The sequence below is a fragment of the Phalangium opilio genome, unplaced genomic scaffold (assembly GCF_054372755.1).
Source record: "Phalangium opilio isolate 3A_F unplaced genomic scaffold, DU_Popi_V2 ptg000002l_1, whole genome shotgun sequence".
Classification (NCBI taxonomy): domain Eukaryota; kingdom Metazoa; phylum Arthropoda; class Arachnida; order Opiliones; family Phalangiidae; genus Phalangium; species Phalangium opilio.
Window position 1 is genome coordinate 4912300 of NW_028324144.1, and position 23031 is coordinate 4935330.

Genomic DNA, 23031 nt, shown 5'->3' on the forward strand with positions numbered 1-23031 from the left:
TGGAAGAGCTCTTAGGGAAGATGTAATAATTGTTTCTAAACTTTGATGACAATGAAACTTTTCTATTTCACAAATTGAAAATGAAGATTTTCTTTTGATGAAACAGTTTGTCTTTGGTTAAGAAAATGAGTAGTTTTGGCTACACATCGTTGGTTTCGCTATTTCAAAAAGAACCTTGCTTCGTTGTCCTTAAAAACTAAATTTACACAATAATTATGTTTGTAAAAGCGGTTGAAACGCATTGGGTCAATATTTCTTGGTGAGTTTATACTACTGCAAAATTTTAGCTTTGCCAAAACTTTCAAAGTTGCTAAGACTTGTCATCTTGAGGGTTCACGTGATTTCAACGTTACTTTTAAACTGAAAGTTCCATTTTCAAGAAAGTTTTATCCTAGAAAATTTGAGTTCCAATGGCTCGTTCTTTTAAGTTCATCATCTGAACCACCTTAAATATTTTAATTAGTTTTTAAGCGAGTAAGCGACGTTAAATGACCCTTATCAGACGGTAGCTACAGCTGTGGACAATAGAAAGGTCAACACATACTACTCTGACAACGGACCAAAACATTCAGTTCATTAGTAGAGTTCCTACTGTAGGAGGGAAAACAAACCTCGCAAAACATAAACTTCTAAAACTAATGTTTTTAATCTTTTGCCCTAAACATAAATAGAGAAACTGGACCAATTAACTCTATCAAGTAGAGATACGACATAGATCACAATTAAAGGTTGATGCAGCAAGCAGTTGACTTCGAATAGCTAAGTCTTTTTCGAGAGTAATATAAGTTATTACTGAATCTTGAAACATCTTTTTTCTTTTACTCTACCAGTTCTTAGAAAATGCTCTCTATAGATTATTGATGCTGAACTCTATATAGGATCAAACCAAAGCTCAAAAATGTACGGGTAGGATTTTCTCCGATAATAAAATAGTCCCTAGCTAGAAAATTCAAGCACAATGCCGCGAGCTTCGGTTAAAAGGAGTTTTTATAAACCAACCAGGAGAGGAAATGTTTAATTCAACATCCTTCTTTATTCACAAATCCCTGGCCTAATTAGGCTCTCGACAAGAAGGTAAAGTTATTATTGCGCATGTCTAAAAACGTCCTTGTACAAAATCGAAGAGATTTGATTGAAAATATTTGTTGAAACGTTTCACACTGCTGTTAAGCTTACTACACAAAGAATCAAGTAGACCACCCGCCATTTTCCCGAGTATTCTTCCCCCATTTTTCAGCGTTCCAGCGGACCTGAACTCTTCCACAGTTAGCGTGCCTATTTCTCTCAGATTTCGAATTCTTCCCCATCATACTGCCGTAGAGTATGTATTGCCGCCAGATGTCGCTATGACTGTAGCTATACGCTAGCTTTGGTGCGATTTTTCAAACGCATACGTTATGGAACGCTTCAAAACGCGCTAATGTGCAGTAAGGTTAAAGGAGTACTTGATAAAATAGTGGAAATTAAGTTAGTTCGAAAGAAAGTTGTGTTTGAATTAGCTCAAAAAAAAGGGTTAAGAAAATCCTTCCTTCACTCTCAAACGCCATCTGTAGCTAAGTTAGCGAAGTACAGATTCAAAATAAACACTGTCTCTCCCTAATCATGCTCTCAACTCACTAACTGTCTATTGGGAAGGCAAATTCACTTCATTTTAGTTTAGTGTTAACTATATACACCAAACACATCACATCATTTCCACTCCAAGGTTATCTATAACCCCTTCGATTTGACCATCAGCGCGAGACCCACAGGACAAAAGAAAAAAGGTAAGGATAAATATAGAAAAAGACTTCATTTTGCGTTAGTGGTTTCGTTTTCACTAAGGATGGCGAACGTGTCTATCAAGTTTGAAGAACAGCGTTTTAGACTCGATTCATTCAAAGATAGGAGAAAAAAAATAATGCCGTTACGTAGTACTAGCAATTCTTTCGAGTGAAAAAAAAAAAGAAATGGGTTCTGGGAACAACGAGAGTTGACGGCTAGAGCTGAAGGATATAAGAAAAAAAAATAACAGAGGCTCTATAAATGGGAGTCTTGCTTTTAGGAAAAATGTATTTAGGCTTTGTCGTTCCCGGTTATCGTTGAGCCATGGAATTATTGGAACCGATCGTACCAAGGAGGAAGTACAGAAAGGAGAGTCAATGGGAAGTTAACCTGAATGGCTCAGTAGGTTCTGGCTCTCACACGCACTCACCTTTGCGCAAAGCTTAGAAGCAGTACGTCACAGAGGAGGTAGAGTAGTAAATAAACCTGTCGCTGTTGAGCTGTTTGTGCATGTGCGGGAATGTAGGATCGGTTTAAAAAGGGGACTGATGGGGAATTACGTCAGCTCCGAGATTTCTTCAATTTGGACTCACTGCCTCCATGCATCGTCCATTGAGAAATGCTAGTCTGTTAGCTACTAAGTTGTATGAGTTACAAACGGAGACGGAAGTACTCTGTGGTACAAAAGATATTCTCTTTCGCTCGTCGTTCATTGGTAGAAATTTGTAGCGCTCCGTTTGTGATGACAACTTGGCGTGAAAAATTATAGGTATGTCATTGCGAAATAGTCAATGAACGACAACCGCAATAGAAGATCACTTGCACCAAGCAGTACTTCCACTCGATCAAGTTCGACCACTGCTCACTAATTGGCGCTAATGGCTATGCAGTAAAAACAATGACTGCTTTTCACGCTCAGTAAATATCCAGTAACGAGAGTTAATATAATGTTCATAAAGCTACCCTCTCCAGCAACGATCAAGGTACGCATTCCGCGTTAAGGATGAACGAGCCAGAGCCTAAGATGACGAGACGTAAAGGAGACGTGTTACATGTATCCAATTCAAACCCGCTTGCAGTTTATCAGCAGTGGTTTCATTTTAAACTACTTTCCTCTCGTTCTAGTTTGGCACTATATGGTTCTAAGGGGAATGAGCTGGTCACGTGATGCACGTTAGTAGCCAACTAAACCCGAAACTTGAGATCTAAGACCCGGCAGTTCAAGTCTCCTTTACCTTTCATCCTCTTTGCAAAGGGTTGACTCCACTTATTGAGCCTCCCTGGTGAAAGGGATTGCTAGTTATCGGAGAAAAATCCGCAAGAAGCTCTAGTCTCTAGATGGAATAGGAGAAAGTACAAGAAAAGAAAAGGGACTTTTTACCTGAGACTTGGTTGACCCCGTTTTCCGAATGCCACGTCAGGCGCACCGAAGAAGAGGTCAGGGCAACCGCCCGCAAAATTGGCGGAGACGGAGGATCTGAAAAAGTCAAGTTGACGTCCCTTTTTATGGAAACGATTTTCTTCTCCCCAGCCTCTTCCCAATCCCTCTCCCCTTCCCTCCCCCTTATAGGATAGAAACCTCCTAAGGGTAAGATTCCATCCCTTTTTTCCATGCATTACATCCTATCTTTGATGTTGGACTAAATTAAGTAAAGACATTTCTCAAATGAGGTCCGTTTTCCCAAAAATTCTCAATCTATATACAGTGTGTTTCTGAAAGGTCTGTCAGCAATTAAGGGAAGTTTTTTTGTGCGATTTTGAGTGGAAACTGTTCTGTGATATTTTGCCGTCCGGTACGGATAATCCCTTGATAAAATCAGCATGGTCTAAAAACAATCAAAACATAACACGGAACGTAAAATGTAATTATTTTCGACTCGTATTCGCTAATCACGTTACAATAAAATAGTTAAAGCGCGGTGAAATTCATTATTTTAATCCAGGTGTATCGAATTTTTCAAATACATCTGATTCAAGTATACTGGGAGCTGTTCCAAAAAAAAAAAAAAATTAGGGTGCCTAACCTCCAGGGGTAATACTACTAATGTATTTCCTACGAGCCCCTGTAAAACCCAAACCCGCAATACATCGGTGTATGATATATTTTTTTACAAATTTGAAATGTTCCATAACTCTGTACCAATGGTGCGCGCTTTTGGGATGTGTTATAGCATGGGTACAAGCTAAGGTTAAGGTCACTCCACGTGACGTTGTATTGACAAGTCCAACCTGCGTTCACCAAGCTGAACGTTTTAACCTAACTACTGTATTTCTCAATATGAAATGGGGATTTATGGTGGCATTGTTTTCTTAAGCAACTCTTCTTCACAATTACGATCGATTTTGAAAAATGAAGGGTCGATGGAAAGCTTTCGTTCTTGGGTGACACTTAAGTTTTATCTTTGACCTTAAGGTCAAGGGGTCCGCAAACCATCGTAAAACATTTTCAATTTAAAATATTGTACTATTATTAATTGGTAAAGATTTCTAAATCAGTGAAGTATACACATAATATTAACCAAGGCACCCGGCGTTGCCCGTCATCCCGTCGGGACATTTTATTAGTTATAGGGCCGCCATTTTTAAAAATTACGAAAAATGGAAGCCCAAAAGCCACAAGGATATAGGGAATCAGTTTACTAAATATTAGTGAAATCTGTTGAAATGCACGGACATTATTCCACAATGAAGATTTTAAACATTCCTAGCCACCATTTTTCAAGATGGCGGGTGGTTGGAAAAATATTTCTTATTGCATAACTACTACTTAAGTTTCAGCCTTAGGTAATGTAGTTTGGGCTGGGCATTGATTGTCAGTCAGTCAGTCAGTAGATATTCATTTACACCAGTTGACAGATACTCTCATTTTATTTACTTTAGCTAGTACTGTAGGATACTATTGCTTCTCTCATTTTATTTCATCCAACATTGCACGGGTCTATCTTCACGCAGGCAGTCTATCTCGGTTTTCTTACATACCCGTCACTCCCTCCCCCAATCCCTCTTTCTTTACCCTCCGAACTAGGACTTTGAAAATCTTCAATAGAGCTTATTGCTGTTGCGTTTGACGGGCGGGGATTTTGTCGTCTTTTTACTTCCCACGCCCATCTCCATCGAAAAAGGGGCTCAAAATTTGCAAAAAACGGAGAGAGAGATTTTGTTTCGATTTTTCTTTGCTTCTATTTTCTTTCTCAAACCAATTTTTATACGCGGCCAAAGTAAAATCAAATAAGCTCTATTAAATTACGCGGAATAGAATAAACTAGGCCTAGCTCTTTTCTTTGGCTCCCTGCAGCATCCCTCTATTGAGCTCTAGAGTATTTTTACGCATCTTTTCTCTCTCCTCTCTCTCTCTCTCTCTCTCTCTCTCTCTCTCTCTCTCTCTCTCTTCTCTCTCTCTCTCTCTCTCTCTCTCTCTCTCCTTTCTCTCTACTCTCTCTCTCCTTTCTCTCTCTCTCGAAGCATCCTCGCGCATCTTTTCAAACTGAAACTCCGCCGCAACTAACCGCGGATAGGAATAAATAATGAAGATAAAATGTTTATGGTCCGAAAGGTTTATACCCAAGGGTTTAGAAGGAAAAATCGACTCGATTTGCATGGCAAGAAGCTTTAGATTTTACGTTTTAATATATTTTTATAAACTATAGGCGTAGGCGTAGATGTCAATCGGAAATTTAAAAATTGTTTAAATTTTCGGTGGGTTGATATAAAACCTAAAATATCTATTTTCTTCAAAAAAAAAAAAAAAGGATTCAAATTATAACGTTTTTTCCCCTATTACTAATATTATAAATGTTATAATGTTGTCACGTGACCCAGACGAGGCTAGCTTATTCACGTGATCTAGACTGGCCAATAAGAAACTTACACGATAAACAAAGCTACAGTCAGGCTAGGTAGATCGGGGAGACGACAGTCAGGATCAGATACTCGAGCGATGTAGTCATTCTTAATGTTAATTTAACGAGCTTATGTCAAAGTAATAAAGATACTGTTTTTAAGTTTTATGTCGACTTATTATTATAACATGGTGATAGAGGTGGGATCACGGCCCCACGCAAACGTATACAGAAAGATCCGCACCGTCACAACACGCCAAGGCCCAAATTGATCTCGACCACGGAAGAAGGAGACTGACTCCAGATGGCATCGTTCAAAAGCCCTGCGCAATTTATACCCGGTACAGACCCTGCTACCGCTTGGAGGGAATACAAAGAAGGCTACGTCATATACGCCACTGCAGCCAAGTTAAATGGCGAAACCGTATCGATTCAACGCGCCACATTCTTACACGTATTAGGCCCGGTCGGCAGAAGAATATACAATACGCTTCCAATTCCAGAAGTAGATGACGCCCGCACCGTTCCGGTAATTATAGCGGCATTTGACACTTATTATCAACCATACAAAAACCTGCTCTATTCGCGTTATTTGTTTCTAACAACGAAACAACAAGAGAACCAAACATTCGATCATTTCTTCACGGAGTTGAAGGCCAAGGCTTATGAGTGCGATTTTACTCCATTAACTGATCAATTGATAACCACCCTAATCGTCGTAGGCATACACAATGACAAACTACGGAAACAACTACTATCTACACCCAACCTGACACTTGACATAGCTGTTGCTCGATGTCAAGCGGAAGAAACATCCAGCATTCAGGCCTCCTTGATGGGTACACAGCACGCCACTCGGGTAAATACAACAAACGACATACCAATTGCGACCCTTGATGCAATGAATCGACGGAGCTTCCAGACACGGCGACCACGTCACACCGCACCCCCAACCATCTTGCGCCAGCCAGACTACCAAGCTAACTCTTCGCGCTTTTCAACCAGTAATCGCCGGAATACCCCATATGAGGAGCGGCAACCTAATCACGACTGTCCCAACTGTACTACAAGTCACGGGGGGAGACCTTGCCCAGCACGGAACTCGAAATGTCTCAATTGCAACATTAGGGGACACTGGCGCCCCAAGTGTCGAAAGACGTTTTCACTTCAAGAAAGACAACAGGCCCAGGAGGACAGAGAGCCCTTACAGGACTACTCACGCCAGCCCATGGTATTTGACGAGATCCCAGCCGATTATAACGAGGTTTTCAACTACAGTATCACATTGGACACCCACACACTTGATGTACCCAAGTTAGAACTACGTCCACTTACACACTTACCGAGAGAGGACGAGATCTACGACCAAATATATCTCCTTGACAAGCCAATAACCTTCAAGGTGGATACAGGATCTCAAGTAAACATCATTCCAAACCAAATTTACGAAACATTACCAGGCAGGCTGACACTACGACAACCCGTCCACACGGTAACAGCATACTCTGGCCATACAGTCCCGATAGAAGGCATAGTCGATCTCCCATGCACCTCTTATAATGCATCAATCACCTGCCCATTTTACGTCATAAAGGACGACCGGACGCCAATCCTGGGTGCCGCAGCCTCTTTTCAACTAGGCCTCATTGAACACCACCGAAGACCATTGGGACCACGTCCAGAATATCAAGTGAACTCTACATCATTAGCTGGCGAAGAAGACCATACGACAACGACTCTACAAATTACACCCACGGAAGTAATTCGACAATACTCCTCAGTATTCGGCGAAATTGGCATAATTCCGGGCACCCATCACATACAATTGAAACCAAACACTATGCCTCACATAGCCACCGCCCACAAAATACCGATAGCACTGCAACAGCCAGTGAGACATGAACTAAACCGACTTCTACAACTCGGAATCATAGTCCCAGTCCAGGAGGCAGTGGATTGGGTCCATCCGATGGTGGCCGCCCCAAAGAAGGATGGCACAGTCCGCATTTGTCTTGATCCTCGGCGGCTCAACAAGGCCATAATGCGCACACCATATCCAGTTCCAACGTCCCAACAAATATTTGCGGAGCTAAATGGAGCTACAATCTTTACTGTATTAGACGTCCAGAGCGCTTTCTGGCAAATAAAACTTGATGAGTCTAGTTCAAAGCTGTGCACATTTGCCACGACAGAAGGCCAATATCGTTTCACGCGCCTCCCCATGGGCATCTCAACAGGCTCGGAAGTTTGTCAAGCAGCCTTACGGCGCATCTATCCAAAGACACAATTTCCAGAAGTACATATATCGACGGACGATTTTCTTATTGCCACACCGGACATGAACTCGCACATACATTCATTAATAAGAATTTTAGAAAAAGCCTACCAAATAGGATTACGGTTTAGTAGTCAAAAACTACAACTGGCAGTAACAAAAACAACCTACATAGGACATCTCCTTACCCCATCTGGAGTACAAATAGATCCAAGAAAAGTCCAAGCGATTACGTCCTTACCACCACCAACAGACAAACTGGCGCTACAAAGCTTCCTCGGCATGATAAACTACAACGCAAAATTCATTCCTAATTCTAACGAAGACACAGCTCCACTACGAGCTTTGCTTAAAAAGGATGCAGATTTTCGATGGGAAGCCACACACCAACGCCATTATGACAACTTAAAAACACTTACATCCACAGCCCCAGTACTGGCATAATTCAACCCGGAGCAACCAATCGTACTATCAGTAGACGCAAGCCCGCACGGAGTAGGAGCTGTTCTCCTACAGGACGGACACCCAGTGGAATACGCATCGACATCTTTTAATCCAACCCAACAACGCTACGCCCAAATAGACAAGGAATTACTGGCTATAGTCTACGCATGCGAACACTTCAACTACTATGTGGCAGGAACACGATTCACCGTACAAACAGACCATAATCCTCTCATAGGATTGTTGCAAAAACCTCTCCGACTCATCTCACCACCTCTACAACGGCTTACCATGCGATTGTTTCGCTACCAGATCGATCTAATTTATGTACCTGGCAAACAACTTTTGATCGCCGACATGCTCTCACGAGCCCCTCAAAAACACATGTTAATCAACACACCTGAACTGGAAGGCCCACAAACCGCAGTACATACCATAACTACCCACCCCCAAGAAGTACAGGATCGATACATAGAAATGACGCAGCAGGATTCTACCTTACAGCTGGTAATTGGGTTTGTAAAACGAGGCTGGCCTAAACATCAAAAGACATTACCAGAAGAATGTAAACCATACTGGCCCTATCAGGACGAATTATACTGCAAGCACCACTTACTCTTTCGTGGCACCAGATTGGTCATACCTCAAAGTATGAGACCAGAGATTCTTGGGAAAATCCATAACACTCACCAAGGCACAAATGCGTGTATTGCCAAGGCCAAACTCAACGTCTATTGGCCAAACATAACACAAGACATCACTAACTATGTGAAGGAATGCACGATCTGCATGGAACGGCAACGGGCTAATCCTCCAATGAGCATGACACCACACCCGGTACCCGCTTTACCATGGGAAATGGTTGGCACAGATCTGTTTATGATCGGATCACAAACATATATTCTTCTGGTCGATTATCTTTCACATTACGTTGAAGTACAAGAACTACCTAAAGCAAACACGCAAACAGTAACCACTTTCCTGAGATCTCAATTTGCACGATATGGTCCACCTCAAAGGCTCATATCGGACAACGGACCCCCATACAACGCCATGGACTTTAAACTCTTCTTGAAGAAGTGGGGCGTACAACATGTTACGTCCTCTCCTCACTACCCCCAATCAAATGGGCTGGCCGAGAGAATGGTACAAACAATTAAGAACGCCATTATCAAGGGTAATCAAGACGGAATAGACTTAGAAACGGTCCTATTAGAATACAGGACGACCCCCAAAGTGAATCGTCCATCCCCGGCAGAATTAAGCATGGGTCGCCGGTTACGCACGTTACTCACAACTACAAACAAAACCTTGCAACCCCAGTTCCCGATACAAAAGGCCAGGACTGGCATAATTCAACAACAGGCAGACATGGTAAATAGAGCCAACGAAAAACGGACTATGACGTCAACGCCGCTATACCCGGGTCAAGCTATTTATTATCAAAAAGGGAAAAGGAATTGGCAACCGGCAAAAATTGTTGCTAAAGCAACAGAGCCTCTGTCATACAAAATCGAGACGCCAACGGGTCAGATCTATAGACGCACCAGAATCCAACTGCGACCTAAACAGCCAGAGAACTTTTCCAACATCAGTACTCGCAATTCCACTCCACCAATACTCCCAAGACCAGACAACACGCCAGAGCAGAGTCCAAGTCCAGCAAACCATACAGCCTCGTTCAACTCAAGGACATTTTATCGAAGACAGACTGATCAACGACAGGTCCCAACACTACAACCAGAGGTCATAGACGAACAACACCCTCCCGGAACAGTTCTTCAGACAGCGGGCAATCTTGATGAGACTGAACCCTCCCACACTCACGAAAGGATCCAGATGCCTGACAACGACGTCAACGAGACCAGACCACAGAGCAACCAACGGGAGGACTCCAGAACATACGCCCAGCCTAGCAGAACCAGTAGGAGTGGTAGACCATTAATACCACCACGGCGATACCAAACATAGGAGAGGGCAACACTAGCATAGGCATAAAATTTAAAAAAAAAAAAAAAAAAAAATTAATGAAAAGAAAGATGTTATAATGTTGTCACGTGACCCAGACGAGGCTAGCTTATTCACGTGATCTAGACTGGCCAATAAGAAACTTACACGATAAACAAAGCTACAGTCAGGCTAGGTAGATCGGGGAGACGACAGTCAGGATCAGATACTCGAGCGATGTAGTCATTCTTAATGTTAATTTAACGAGCTTATGTCAAAGTAATAAAGATACTGTTTTTAAGTTTTATGTCGACTTATTATTATAACAATAAATATGTTTAATAGGTTTGTTTGTGTGTTTGTATGTAATTAGGGGTAATCACTGGAACTTCAGAAACGATTCTAAAAATTCTAAACCAATATAAAGCTACTCTACATCTGAATAATAAACTTGGAAATATAAGTACTCGTAAATTATGTTGGACGAAAGGCCATTAGATACAGAGGGCACTTTCAATTCACTTTTCAGTTAAATCGTGTAAGCTCGACATACAATTTCTCCAACTGCCATAAACTCGAAAAACAAATTTCTCCAACTGCCATAAACTCGAAAAACAAATTTCTCCAACTGCCATAAACTCGAAAAACAAATTTCTCCAACTGCCATAAACTCGACAAACCAATTTCTCCCAACTGTCATAAACTCCACAAACAAATTTCTCCAACTGCCATAAACTCGACAAACAAATTTCTCCAACTTCCATAATTTCGAAAACCAATTTCTCCAACTGCCATAATCTCGACAACAAATTTCTCCAACTGCCATAATCACGACAACAAATTTCTCCAACTGCCATAAACTTAGATGTGAGTCGGTAATTTACCGTCCGTAAATTACCGGTAATTTACCAAATACCGCGTAAATTACAGATTTATATCTTACAGTAATTTTATAATGGTAATTTACCGTTAAATTACAAAATTACCGCGGTAATAAGCCTGTTAAAACATAAAATACCATAAATTACGGTAATTTTTGTAATTTCAAAATTTTAATCAGTAATTTACCGGTAATTTCTCGGTAATTTACCCGGTAAATTAGCATTTTTAAAAATTACGGTAATTTCACATCTCTACATAAACTCGACAAAAAAATTTCAGTAGCTACACTACACACCCTTTTAATTTATGGCACACTTATCAGAAACACCCTGTATATCTTGAGAGTTACAAATTTCCCAGTTTTTTATCGGTACAACGAGCATTTGTATAATCATAAGCGGAAGCTAATGGCATTTAGGATCATTTTCAAATTTTCCGAACAAAATGAAACATACGTGAACTCAAAATAAATTCAAATGCGGATTAATTTCTTCCTAATTATATTTTAAGTGATTTAAATTTGCTTTAAATAGACCGCAAAGTATCATTATGCAAATCTATTGAACGTTTGGTACATACGCAAATAGATATTCCTAAGTACCATATGGCTCTTTGATGAACAGGTTATACAAGTCGGGAAAAACCAGATTTTCGATTCGAGAGGACGACTACCTATAAACATATTCGAAGTGATATGCAATTATTGCTTTATATTTATAAGCAACTACAGAAGGTTGGAGTGTTAACACTTTCCTCTCTTAATACCTCAACTACATTCTCAGTTTTCCAGCAATCATAAACCAGATTAATCTTTAGCCTCAATAAAAAATGTAAGCTCCGAAACCGGATTACGATCAGACCTTTAACTACCGAGATCTAGTTGCTATCATGACACTTGGTTGACAGATCAGTTAGTCCAAAAGGGTGGTAGAACCGAAGTATATTTGGTTCTATGGAGGTTTTGAGTCGAAAATGTTCTATGACCTTTTGCCCTAAGGGACACTGTGTAAATGTTATTATTAGAGAGATTTAGGGGTGGCGCCTTAAATTTAACTAATAAACTGAAACACAATCCTAATTTAATTAAGGGGTCATCCGTAAAACACTTCAATCGCGACTCGTAAAGCTGACCCCGGACTGCAAAATGTCATAGAAAATTTTCGACTCAAAACCTCCCACGTACCTTGATCCTACCACACCTTTTAGAATTATTATTGTTATGATACGGATTTAGTTTGCACCAATGATTGCTTAGCCTTATAACGTGTCCACCAAGCAACCATGTTAAGGCGAGATTCAACATTCCAAGCAGGTCCCATTTCCTCTCTGTTCCCAATTTCGGTACACGATACTCTTTAAGTCCGTCTCGGAGGGCATTTCCTCTTTCCTTCGTCGTCAATTCGACACAGGGTTCATTCAGTAAACATCCTAACCTAATTAGCATAAGTGAATTGTCGATATTTGTTCAGAGGGAGAGTAGAGAGCAACGTTTAGCATTCTTATTCTATTTTGCATTTTAAGAGAAAAGTAAAAAATAAAATTAAAAAATTCGGCAAAGAGGAAGGAGAAAGGGAGGGAGGAAGTAAATCATTTAACACGCATTAGAACGTGATTAGAATAAGCGCTAGCCAAGAAGCGGGGGTTTCCCAATGATTTTTGAGCGGCGTTCTATCTCTCTCTCAGTCTTTCTCTTTCTGGAAGGCAAGCGAAAATTTACCCTTTCTCATTTCCAAATCGTTTCCCTGACGTCATTAATTACAACCTGGTATTCTTCTTGCCCTCTTAACCCCCGAGCAGCTAAGGTTACTGAGAGAAATGGTTAGGGAACTAACGATCTAAAGTTTCATTACAGTCACAGAAGATAATTTTTTTTCTTTTGGGTTTATGAGAGGTAGGTAGTTTCAGAGTCAAACTTAGGTCTTAGTTGGTGCAATGTGTAAAACAAAGGTAATGAATAAATAGTGTTCTCAAAATATTTACGGAGTACGTATTGTACATCAAGAGGTTTTTGGTAACTTATCTCAACGACATGTTCCAGGATAGTTCAAAACATTTCTTTTAAAAAGCATCTAGTACTTAAGATCAATCGCGTTTCAGGGTTCAGACAACTTTTGGAAATCCGATTTTTCTGTGCATTTCCCTGATATGTCCAGATGCAGGGCCACCTAGCTAGTCACTGCTAGTCTGCTTATTTTTAGTTGAGTAAGTTTGCCTTAAAGGGCCAACTTACTCAAGCCTCAAAAATTTTCCTTACTTCCATAAATTCTACTAAAAATTACAAATTTTATGAGTTTTCCCGGAATTTTTAGTATAAAGCTTATTTCAATTATTATTTATTATATTATTTCCAAGTTCTCCAGGTTTGAAAAGTTTGTATGAACCCTGTGTTTTGTTATTCTATTTTCCCTCGCTATTAAATAAAAAATTCTACCCTACAGTATTATTTTTAGTTTCAGGTTCAGAGCAGACACAGTGGTCAGTTAGTGAATTATGGATTTAAAATAAACAGGGTGTTTCTGATAAGTCAGCCATAAATTAAGGGGCATGTTCTTAATGCAGATATTGAGTAGAAAATGTTCTTTGACATTTTGCGATAAGTTAAGATTGGATGGGCACTTAGATTGCATTAAGAAAATGCTAATTTAATTCAGGGGTCATCCTTAAAACAATGGCCTGGACGGCAAAATGTCATAGAAAATTTTCGACTCTAAATCGCCCGAAGAACCTCCTTATAGACCTTAGCATAATCAATTTAAATATGGTTTAAGGACGTCACAAATTTTAATTCAGTGAAACAATTCAACCATAATCTCCATAAGAAACAGTATCCGGTACTACCACTTCTCAAGTAACTATGGCGGTTCTGAAAATCCAATTTTGGTGGCGGGAAGATTTTTTTAAATACCTCTGGTATATCTCTGGCTTAATGGCCTCCAATTATCGCTCCTCTCCAAGCAGAAGTTAACCCTAATAGTCTTTCGTAGGCGGAAGGGTTTTTGGCAGCGGTTGGAAAGGACCAATGAGATTGTCGATAATTTACCCTTTTGTAAATCATGCCGTCCGTCTACGACCCCCGCCCCGCCCCCTTCCCTAGCTAGCTAGAATGATGAACGCCTTTAATTGCGTATAAAGCTTTGCCTAATTTATGGAAACCCTGCCAACAGATAATATATACCTAGAACAGAAGTGAATTAAATAAAGTAATTAACCCTAAATATTGTACTGTTATAAATCTGCAAGAGCTACAGTGTACTGTGCGGACTCATTTGAGTTATGTCAGAAGTAGGATTTGGGACTAGAAGTATTGAGGTAACCAAATTCTTCACTTGGCGAAAGTGAATATTCTTGATAACACACCAATGGTTGGTACTCTGGTAGCGGTTTCTGAATTTTCCCTCCAAAACGTGAGACGCTCGTGGCGGTAGACGGCTGAACTAGATTCAAGCACCCACGTCCGTGTTCCGTGGCTTTAGGTTGAGGGGAAGGGGGTAGGAAATCTTTTGGAACTCGACCAATTTTTTTCTCTCTATTGTAGGCGCGATGGAAGCGGCGAATAAAATCCTCAAATTTGTTCACTAGTGCCAGGATCTACTACCAATGCTAGAGCTCTTTACTTCTAGTCTCATCCTACTTCTGGTTATGTTATAGCACTATTTCTCCCATTTTCCAAGTACAACATAAGGAACTTGAATAAATAAGCAAAATAACAAAAGATAGGCTATAGTTTTAATTTTCTAAATGTCATTTATAATTGAACCTTCACTTTGGGGTATAATTTACTCTGGTTCAATAAGGGTTACAGTGTTCTCATTTGAACATGTAATAGAGCTGCTACAAGCCTTTCCAACGATAGTTAGTACTTTGAGTTGAAACAATTAGGGCTTGAGTAATTAAGCAAAGTTTAAAAGAAAATTCAATTCTAATTTAACCTTCACTTCGGAGTGTTATAAGTTTGGTTCTATTAAAGGTACAGTATATTTATTTGAGAATCTGATAGCACTACCCTTTTCCTTTGCAACAATACTCAACACTTCTGGCTAGAAAAACGGAGCTTGAGTAATCAAGCAAAAACGCAAAAGATACTTTAAATTTTCAAAATAGCAATCGCTAATTGCACCTCCAATTCGGAGCGATTTAAATGCAATTCTGTAAGAAGTACAGGCATATCCTTTGAGCTTATGATAACTCTACTTCTTACCTTTCCAAGAATATTTAATACTTCAAGTTACAACATTCAGGGGACAGAGAGCTCGAGTAATTAAGCAAAACAATTAGCATTTGGAAAATTAAAGCCAAGTGCATCTCCACTTTGTATACAGTGTTTTAACTTTGGTACACGAAACTCCTTTGAGTACGTGCATGGTAGCTCTACTTCTTCCAATTAAAACGATAACTAACAATTAAGGTTATTACAATCAGTGTTCAAGTAATTAAGCAAAGTAGCAAAAGATATAGAGCAGTCCCACAGAACCTTCAGTAAGATCAGTCAACATACTATTGCGACTTGCGAGCCTCGGATCTCAACAGTGTTCGTGATAAAACACACAATCGTGAGAAAATGGTGCGCAATGAAGAATAACCGGGCTTGCAGGATCTGCGCGTTTCTTGTGAATGACCATTGACAGTTAAATCTAAGAGTCCGATAAACTAAGCAAAAAGTGTTAAAGCAATGGCTGCGTTCAGTAACACTCATCAGGAAAAACATCGATGTTTGGGAAAATGAAATCGGTGTTCTTTTGACGTCATGATGACGTTGCAGTTGTTGAACGGCACAATTTTGTGTAATCGATGCTTTTCAAAATGGCGACGATATTATGATAACGTTACTGCAGAGGCTTAAATAATAAATCCGAAATATTTACAAAGATATTGTACTTCAATTTATCAATTAAATCAAAATTCTGTCAGAATCCATTTTTTACCGAAAAAATATATTGCTTTTTAGTATTATTATCGATAAGGATAATATTTGTCAATTCTACATTATTTTAATTGTCGCGGCGCAAAATGACGAAATTTACGTCATGAATCCGATGCTCATCAAAAAAACCTCCTCTCACAGCCGATTTTTCTGATGGGCATCCGATGAGCATCATGACGTCACGCCCAAAGACGCGAAAAACCGTTCAGTAAGACATCGATGTCATCTTTTAGTCATCGATGTTTTTGATGCCGGTTACTGAACGCAGCCAATAGTAACGTCTCAAACGTAACCCCATGTTTTTGTAGTTTAAAATAGAACAATATTTGCAAGAGTTAAATTTTAGCAGAAGTATGTAATACTTCTCTTCGAGAGAAGTGTACCACCACAAAGCGGGGTAATTGTAACATGATTCTTCCCAACATCATTTTACATTTGGAGTGCACAAGGCTACTAAACCGAATCACATACGCGATAAATAATTCCCTCATCATTACTCTATTTGCACTTAACTATTTGCCAAGGCGCATGCATGCGCTTGTTGATTAATTTTTGTACCACGTCAAGACAATCAAGTTTTGTGGGTTGATTGCTGGGGATTTAGTAAATACCAAAAAGTTATAGAATTCACCTTAGCACGGTGCGATGCCCATCTTAAATTAAGTTTGATAAGCGGGAGAGCAAATAAAAAGGGTTTCCTCGCCCGGAAAGAATCATGTTACATAACTAAAGTCAGAAGTAAGATGAGACTAGAAGTAAAGAGCTCTAGCATTGGTAGTAGATCCTGGCACTAGTGAACAAATTTGAGGATTTTATGCCTCTTCCATCGCGCCTACACTAGAGAGAGAAAAATTGGTCGAGTTCCAAAAAATTTTCTACCCCCTTCCCCTCAACTTAAAGCCGCGGAACACGGACGCGGCTCCTTGAATCTAGTTCGGCCGTCTACCACCACGAGCGTCTCACGTTTTGGAGGGAAAATTCAGAAACCGCTACTAGAGGGCCAACCGTTCTTGTGTTATCAAGAACATTCACTTTCGCCAAGTGAAGAATTTGGTTAGCTCAGTACTTCTAGTCACATCTTACTTCTGCTAAAGTATTAAGAGCATACAGAGTGTCATCCTTCTTCTATTATCCCCTTCTGATTTTAGATTCCATTACCCCTTTAAGGCTAAAGAGAAAAAAAAGAAATAAATAAATAAAAAAACACACCAAGCATTCTTCATTTCGCTAACTGAAAACCGATAACAAACCCATCTAAACAGCGAAGCTAGAAAAATCTTTAGAAAAACACTTCGAACTTTTCCCAAGGCTTAATATATATATATATCTTATATTGAGGGTATATTTCAAAATTGCTATTCTACGGATTCCCAAACCAACCTCTTCCTCTTACATCACTACTTCTTTCCTCTTCTTTCATCCGCAATTTAGCACACAGAATATCATTCTTCTTTTTTCTTCTTTTCGTTTTAAGTTTTTAAAATTAAATTGAGAAGAAAAAATAAAAAAATAAAATAAGGGTTTTACTGAATACGAATGTAAGAGAGAAGAAAAAAATGTTGAATAGGAAAATTGAAAATGAGTTTAAATCTATTTCGGAAGAATAATGGCTTCTCTATACACGAAGAAACACGAAAAGGAAGAGTGTTTGGGCCAAAACCACGTAACTCTGAGTGTTAAATGGTTTTTGATAAGAAGCGCAGATTCAAGTGTGGAATTTTAAAATAGACACTTTTCGTAAGTCTTGGATCCGGTATGTGAACCAGGGATAGATTTAATTTTAGAAGTAGGAATGGAGAACGGTTAATATTTACTTCAGTCCGACTCATAGCCCAGTATAGAGCCTCTCCCTTCAACACGTAACGAAAAATTTAAATTATCTTATTGGCTCACTTAAACTGCGTTTTGATGACGTTGCTGATGGGGATGGCGGAAAATACGCAATTCATTTTTACCTCCGTCGCTATGACCCGCCTCTTCTTTCATACCCCTCCGCCCCGTGGAAGGGGGTCCGGGACTTTGACGCGCCCACATTACTCTGTTCTCCATTCCTACTTCTAAAATTAAATCTATAGCTGGTCACGCTTTGACCGGAGCCTCCAAAATAAACTAGGCCCATGCGTGTCGCGAAGCGAGAAATTTTTTTTAACCAATTTACTTCGCCGTGGTTTTAAGGTTTGGGGGCGCTAATATTACCGTAAAATAACCAAAGTTCAACCCCGTGACCCTGTCGACTGCTTAAGTATTTGGACCAAGGTCGCGGATTGTAAGTGTACGTTTATATAACTCTTACTGAATTATTTTAATTGAAATAATTTATTTTGTTGTCATCAATACAATCTAACCGAAAGATTCAATAAAAAGTGAATAGCCCCAAAAAAATTTACATTAATTTTAAAATATCAACGATAATTTAAGGAATACCCCTCTGACAACGGCAATATAAGCGCCATCTCGTACACATATATGGTGAAAATATTTTCCTTAACAAACTGGATATTTCCCCACATAAAATTTAACATGCATGGGCCTAGTTCATTTCGGAGGCTCCGCTTTGACTATGCCAATACTATGGGACAAAATGGCACACTCATGCATATTAAGAGTAGCTAGAATTACAGAGATACGATTTTAAAGAATCAATCTATATTCTCTAGAAAAATTCTACAGGGCCGGTAGGCCCTTGTAGATATGACATGACACCCTTCCGTAATGTTAAAAGAAAATTCACAGTTTTTAGGGTTAGCGTCCCATAGAAAAAGCATTAAAAAAATTTCGGTTTTTTAAGGCAATTGAAGCCGGCCATACGGAAAAACTATAGCGAAGTTAGTTTTCGGAATACTTCTAAATTAACAAGCATTTCTTAAATGAGAAACTTACCTGTTTCGATTTTTAATTAATGAATTCTAATTTTTGTAATTTAACTAATTAAGATAGTACGTCAAAAAATTACTTTTGGGTCAGATGTCAGCCTAACCTTATAGCGCGCTTAAACCTATTTCCTCATTTCGTTCTCGTTGACAACTAGAAGGGCCTAGGTTTGTGGGTGCTAACAAGTTACGTTGACAAACTTCAAATGTTGGGTTTCTTGCTGATTTTCCTAATTTCTTAGCAGTAGACGCTAACAAATTACTTTGGTATTTCATCCGAGCTTGAGCGCCTTTATACGTATTTTCTAATTAACTGTAGCACCCTTAATAAGAAATACGTCGTTATCAGGTCGAATTTTCGTCTAGAAAAGTAATTCAGGTAAATAATTACAGTTAATAGAGGTTTTTATATCATTTAAAGTAAGCTTTTCGACGTTCTTTACGGCCAAGGCTTAAGTTTTAGTTTGTCTATGTAATATAGTGCTTATAGTGTCTTTCCTTTTAAAGATTATAAGAAAGCTTATTTCCAGCACTGTTTTGGATTGGAAATTTTGGAATTACAAAAATACGCAGTCTGCTTCGATTCATGCTACAAATCCTAACCCTAGGGCATAGGTTTTACGCTACGTAACTTAATACTGTATTCATCATGACTGTTTTTTTGCTGGCGCTCCTAGTTTTAAGTAAAAAATGGCATATCTATCCAAATTATTATGGTTTAGAAGAATTCAACTTCAAAATATTACAGGAAAGATGACAAAATGTTCAATGTGTTTTCCCTACGGCACTTAAAAGAGTCATGTTAACATTAGCGCAGATAATTCAACATTCTCATTTGAGGACAGGTATACACGGTTTCATTATTTGTTAATCTCACTAAAATGCTACTAATTGTGAAGGTGTGTGGTATAATTCCTGAAACTAAACCAATGTAGAGGACCAGATTATTCGTTAAAACAATTTTGATCCTATTGAATCAGTCATACTGTGATGTTACGTTATCATTTTATAAACTATTTTTTACCAACAGTGGATTGTTCAATTCATAAGTAACAGTGGTGCTGGTTAATCCAGGAGGGCAGTGTCGTTATATAATTTAATTAGTCAAATAATTTTCATGTTTACACCACAGATTCTCTCAACGTAACCACGTTAGAAACGGAGGGTTACGTTGTTTGCTATTTCCACAGTCCACGTTGCCGTTTGTTTATTGGTTTAAATTGCTATGAATTGTATAGGTATTTGATTTAATTACTGGTATTCAAGCTAAACTATAGAATAACATCATTCATTAACATATTGTATAGATAATCTTTACCACAAACCTAGCACAGGATATGATAAAAATTGAACGCAATTTGTTGGAAATAATCAAAAACTCCTCTAAACATTAGAATTAAGGTGAATTAATTGTTGAAAGTCATTTTATAAGCTTAATGAGCACTGACGACAAGTCAATTTCAACGTAATTAAGTATAATTAACGTGAAATTAAACCCCAAATATACATTTTTTGGATGAAAACTCAGATAACTCTTAAATGATGTTCTTGATTAAGATTGTATCTACCCAAGCCGTTGGTAAAGCCCCATGTTTTCTCTTTCACACTTAAGCTAATTTAAATTATCTCCAAAGTACCTTAATAGGCGCGAAATTCAAAAGTTTAGCATAGAATGAGAATCGAAAACTCCACTAAAAATTGCAATTAAGGTGATGCATACATTTAAACTCATTTTATAACCTAAATGTACACTGCCAAAACACAATCCTACGTTAATTTTAACTCAATTTAATATACTTAACGTGAAATTAAACCAAAATATACATTTTTGGATAAAAGCTCAAATAACTTTTAAATAAACTGTTTAATTATGATTAAAACTACCCAAGCCATTGGTAAAGCCCAATATTTTCTATTTCACACTTAAGTTAATTTAAACTATCTTTAAAGTACTAAATTCAAAAGTTTAGGGTACCATAATGATGAATATATGGCAAAAATATTAAACTGCACTGAACATTGCAATTAGGGTAAAAAATTCAAATAAACATGAATTCTAAACATTTATTTACACCCTGTATTAATTTAGTATGACATCTCCCGTTGGCAGTATTGGGGGTTTTACATAAAGGAAGCTAACACTGTATATGTATACAGTGTACGAAACAAATATTTTTCTTCCATATTTCAAATAAAGTCGTTTTTAAACTTCTTTCATAAATAAAGTACAACCGAGGGGGTAGACGCTCTGGATCTCTGTGAACACCTGAGTTAAAAAGAGTTCAGCTTTGGCAGTGCATTGAGTTCAAAGCCTTCGGAACTCACAATTCAGCTTTGACAGTACATTGAGTTCAAGACATATTGTACACCTGAGTTCTCAAGTGTCTACCCCCTCGAGTACAACATTATTTGCTTATCGAAATCAATGTTTTTGAATATAAGTTAAAAGTAATTAACGATACTTAAGTACTTCTTTAAGCAATTAGAAATAGATCAACCCCAAATGTATGACGGTAAAGCAAAAATAAAATTATTCAAATTTTAATTACAATAAGACTGAAGTGACAGATATTATAAAAAAACGTCTTGGTTTGGACCAAGGCCGAAAAAACAAACGATATGTGTGAGGTTTATCATTTGACTGAAGTTTCAGATATTGCAATTGTTTTAGTTATTTTTATCCATTTAATCCTTAATCAATATCAAATTCAATCAAATGATTTTACTGTTAATCGATCCATTCCCTCTAAATTAATTGAAAAAATTACATATCTACGCTTTTTCAAGAACAATTACATTTTCCGAAAACATTTTATCATGAAATTAATTATTTTGAAGGGATATCATGTCGTTGCTCACTAACTTGTAAGCACCTTGACGGACACAGTTTTAATTGTTGCTGGCTTAACAAATTTTCAAGTTTGCACCAAAAAAGTTTAAATCTGTAGTAAGTTTCTGAGAAGACTGATGTTAGGGAAAATATGATAAAGAACTTTTTTTCTCAAACTAATTTATAAACTATGTCGTCTTCTTGAGACAAAGCAACAATGTTTATCCTGTGTGGTTTCGTTTAGTAGGTGGCTCTCTGTAGCACAGGAAAAATATGATATCGGTATAAATATAACCAGCAGTAAGATAAGGGACTAGAATTTAAGTGCCCTAACATTGGTAATAGAGCCTAGCACTAGTGAACACATTTGACGATTTTATGCCGCTTTCATCGCCAAGTGAAGAGTTTGGTTACCTCGTTACTTCTAGTCCCTTATCTTACTTCTGATATAACCAAAGGTAAGGGTAAAGATTACATAAAAAGAAATACTTCTCAGTACCAATGACTTGTTATATTCATTTCATGCGGAAATAATATGGGTATACACATTATTCATTACCAGTTATGCGAAGGTCACACTTTACTCCGACCCCCCCTTCCTCTATTTTCCCAATATAAAAAATTTTAAAAGCACCAGTGGTTCAAGTGTATGGGTCATCTGAGCCGTCGCAACACACTCAGCCAATAATACCATATAGTTCGAAACCTTTTCACATTAGTGACTCTCCGGACTTGCCCGCCAACCTTAATAACCTAAAACTATTAAACATTCGTGTACATGAATGATTATGGTTGTGGCTTGTCACTCGCTAGCGCCTGAAGGACCGATCACTCAGTGTAATTTGTGTACATTTATAAGTGAGTAGACCATTTTAGAAATTACATACAGAGAAACTAAAACACAAGGGTGATGCCGCCATTGGGGTCTTCTCTCTCTCTCTCGCCTAGAAGCACCGCTATAGACAGAGCGAGTTGACTAGCCTCTTGCCTGTAGTGAACTTTGGCACCGTCTGGCGGTGACCCTTGGTGCGAGGGAGAATACCCCAATGGTGGCCTCGCCCCCTGTGTGTTTTCCGAAATGGTCTTTAAGCGTGCTAAAATGATTACGCGTAATACGCAACCGGTGTACAAGTAGCGCCAACAATGTAGAAAGGGGTGGTGACGTTTCAAATGAAATTCTAAAGCACGGAGAGGGAAATTGCAGTGCAATCTTTTCTTCATAGAGGCGACAATAGAAATGTTGCATTTCGATTAAATTT

The 23031-nt window shown here is 38.6% G+C and overlaps 1 protein-coding gene across 8 annotated transcripts in view; it reads right to left on the reverse strand.

Moving 5' to 3' along the window:
* LOC149718426 (cell adhesion molecule Dscam1-like) overlaps positions 1 to 23031 on the reverse strand; it is a 218662-nt gene that overhangs the window by 42151 nt on the left and 153480 nt on the right. For 7 of the 8 annotated variants that reach the window (XR_016370326.1, XR_016370332.1, XR_016370337.1 and 4 more), the window contains exon 18: positions 3146 to 3241. The exons of the other annotated variant lie outside the window; for it this stretch is intronic. Coding sequence is in view for 3 of the 7 variants with exons in the window: in XM_089844914.1 (XP_089701040.1) it covers positions 3146 to 3241 (96 nt within the window). In the remaining 4 variants the exon portion in view is untranslated. The remainder of the gene's footprint in view (positions 1 to 3145; positions 3242 to 23031) is intronic. 8 annotated transcript variants of the gene reach the window in all.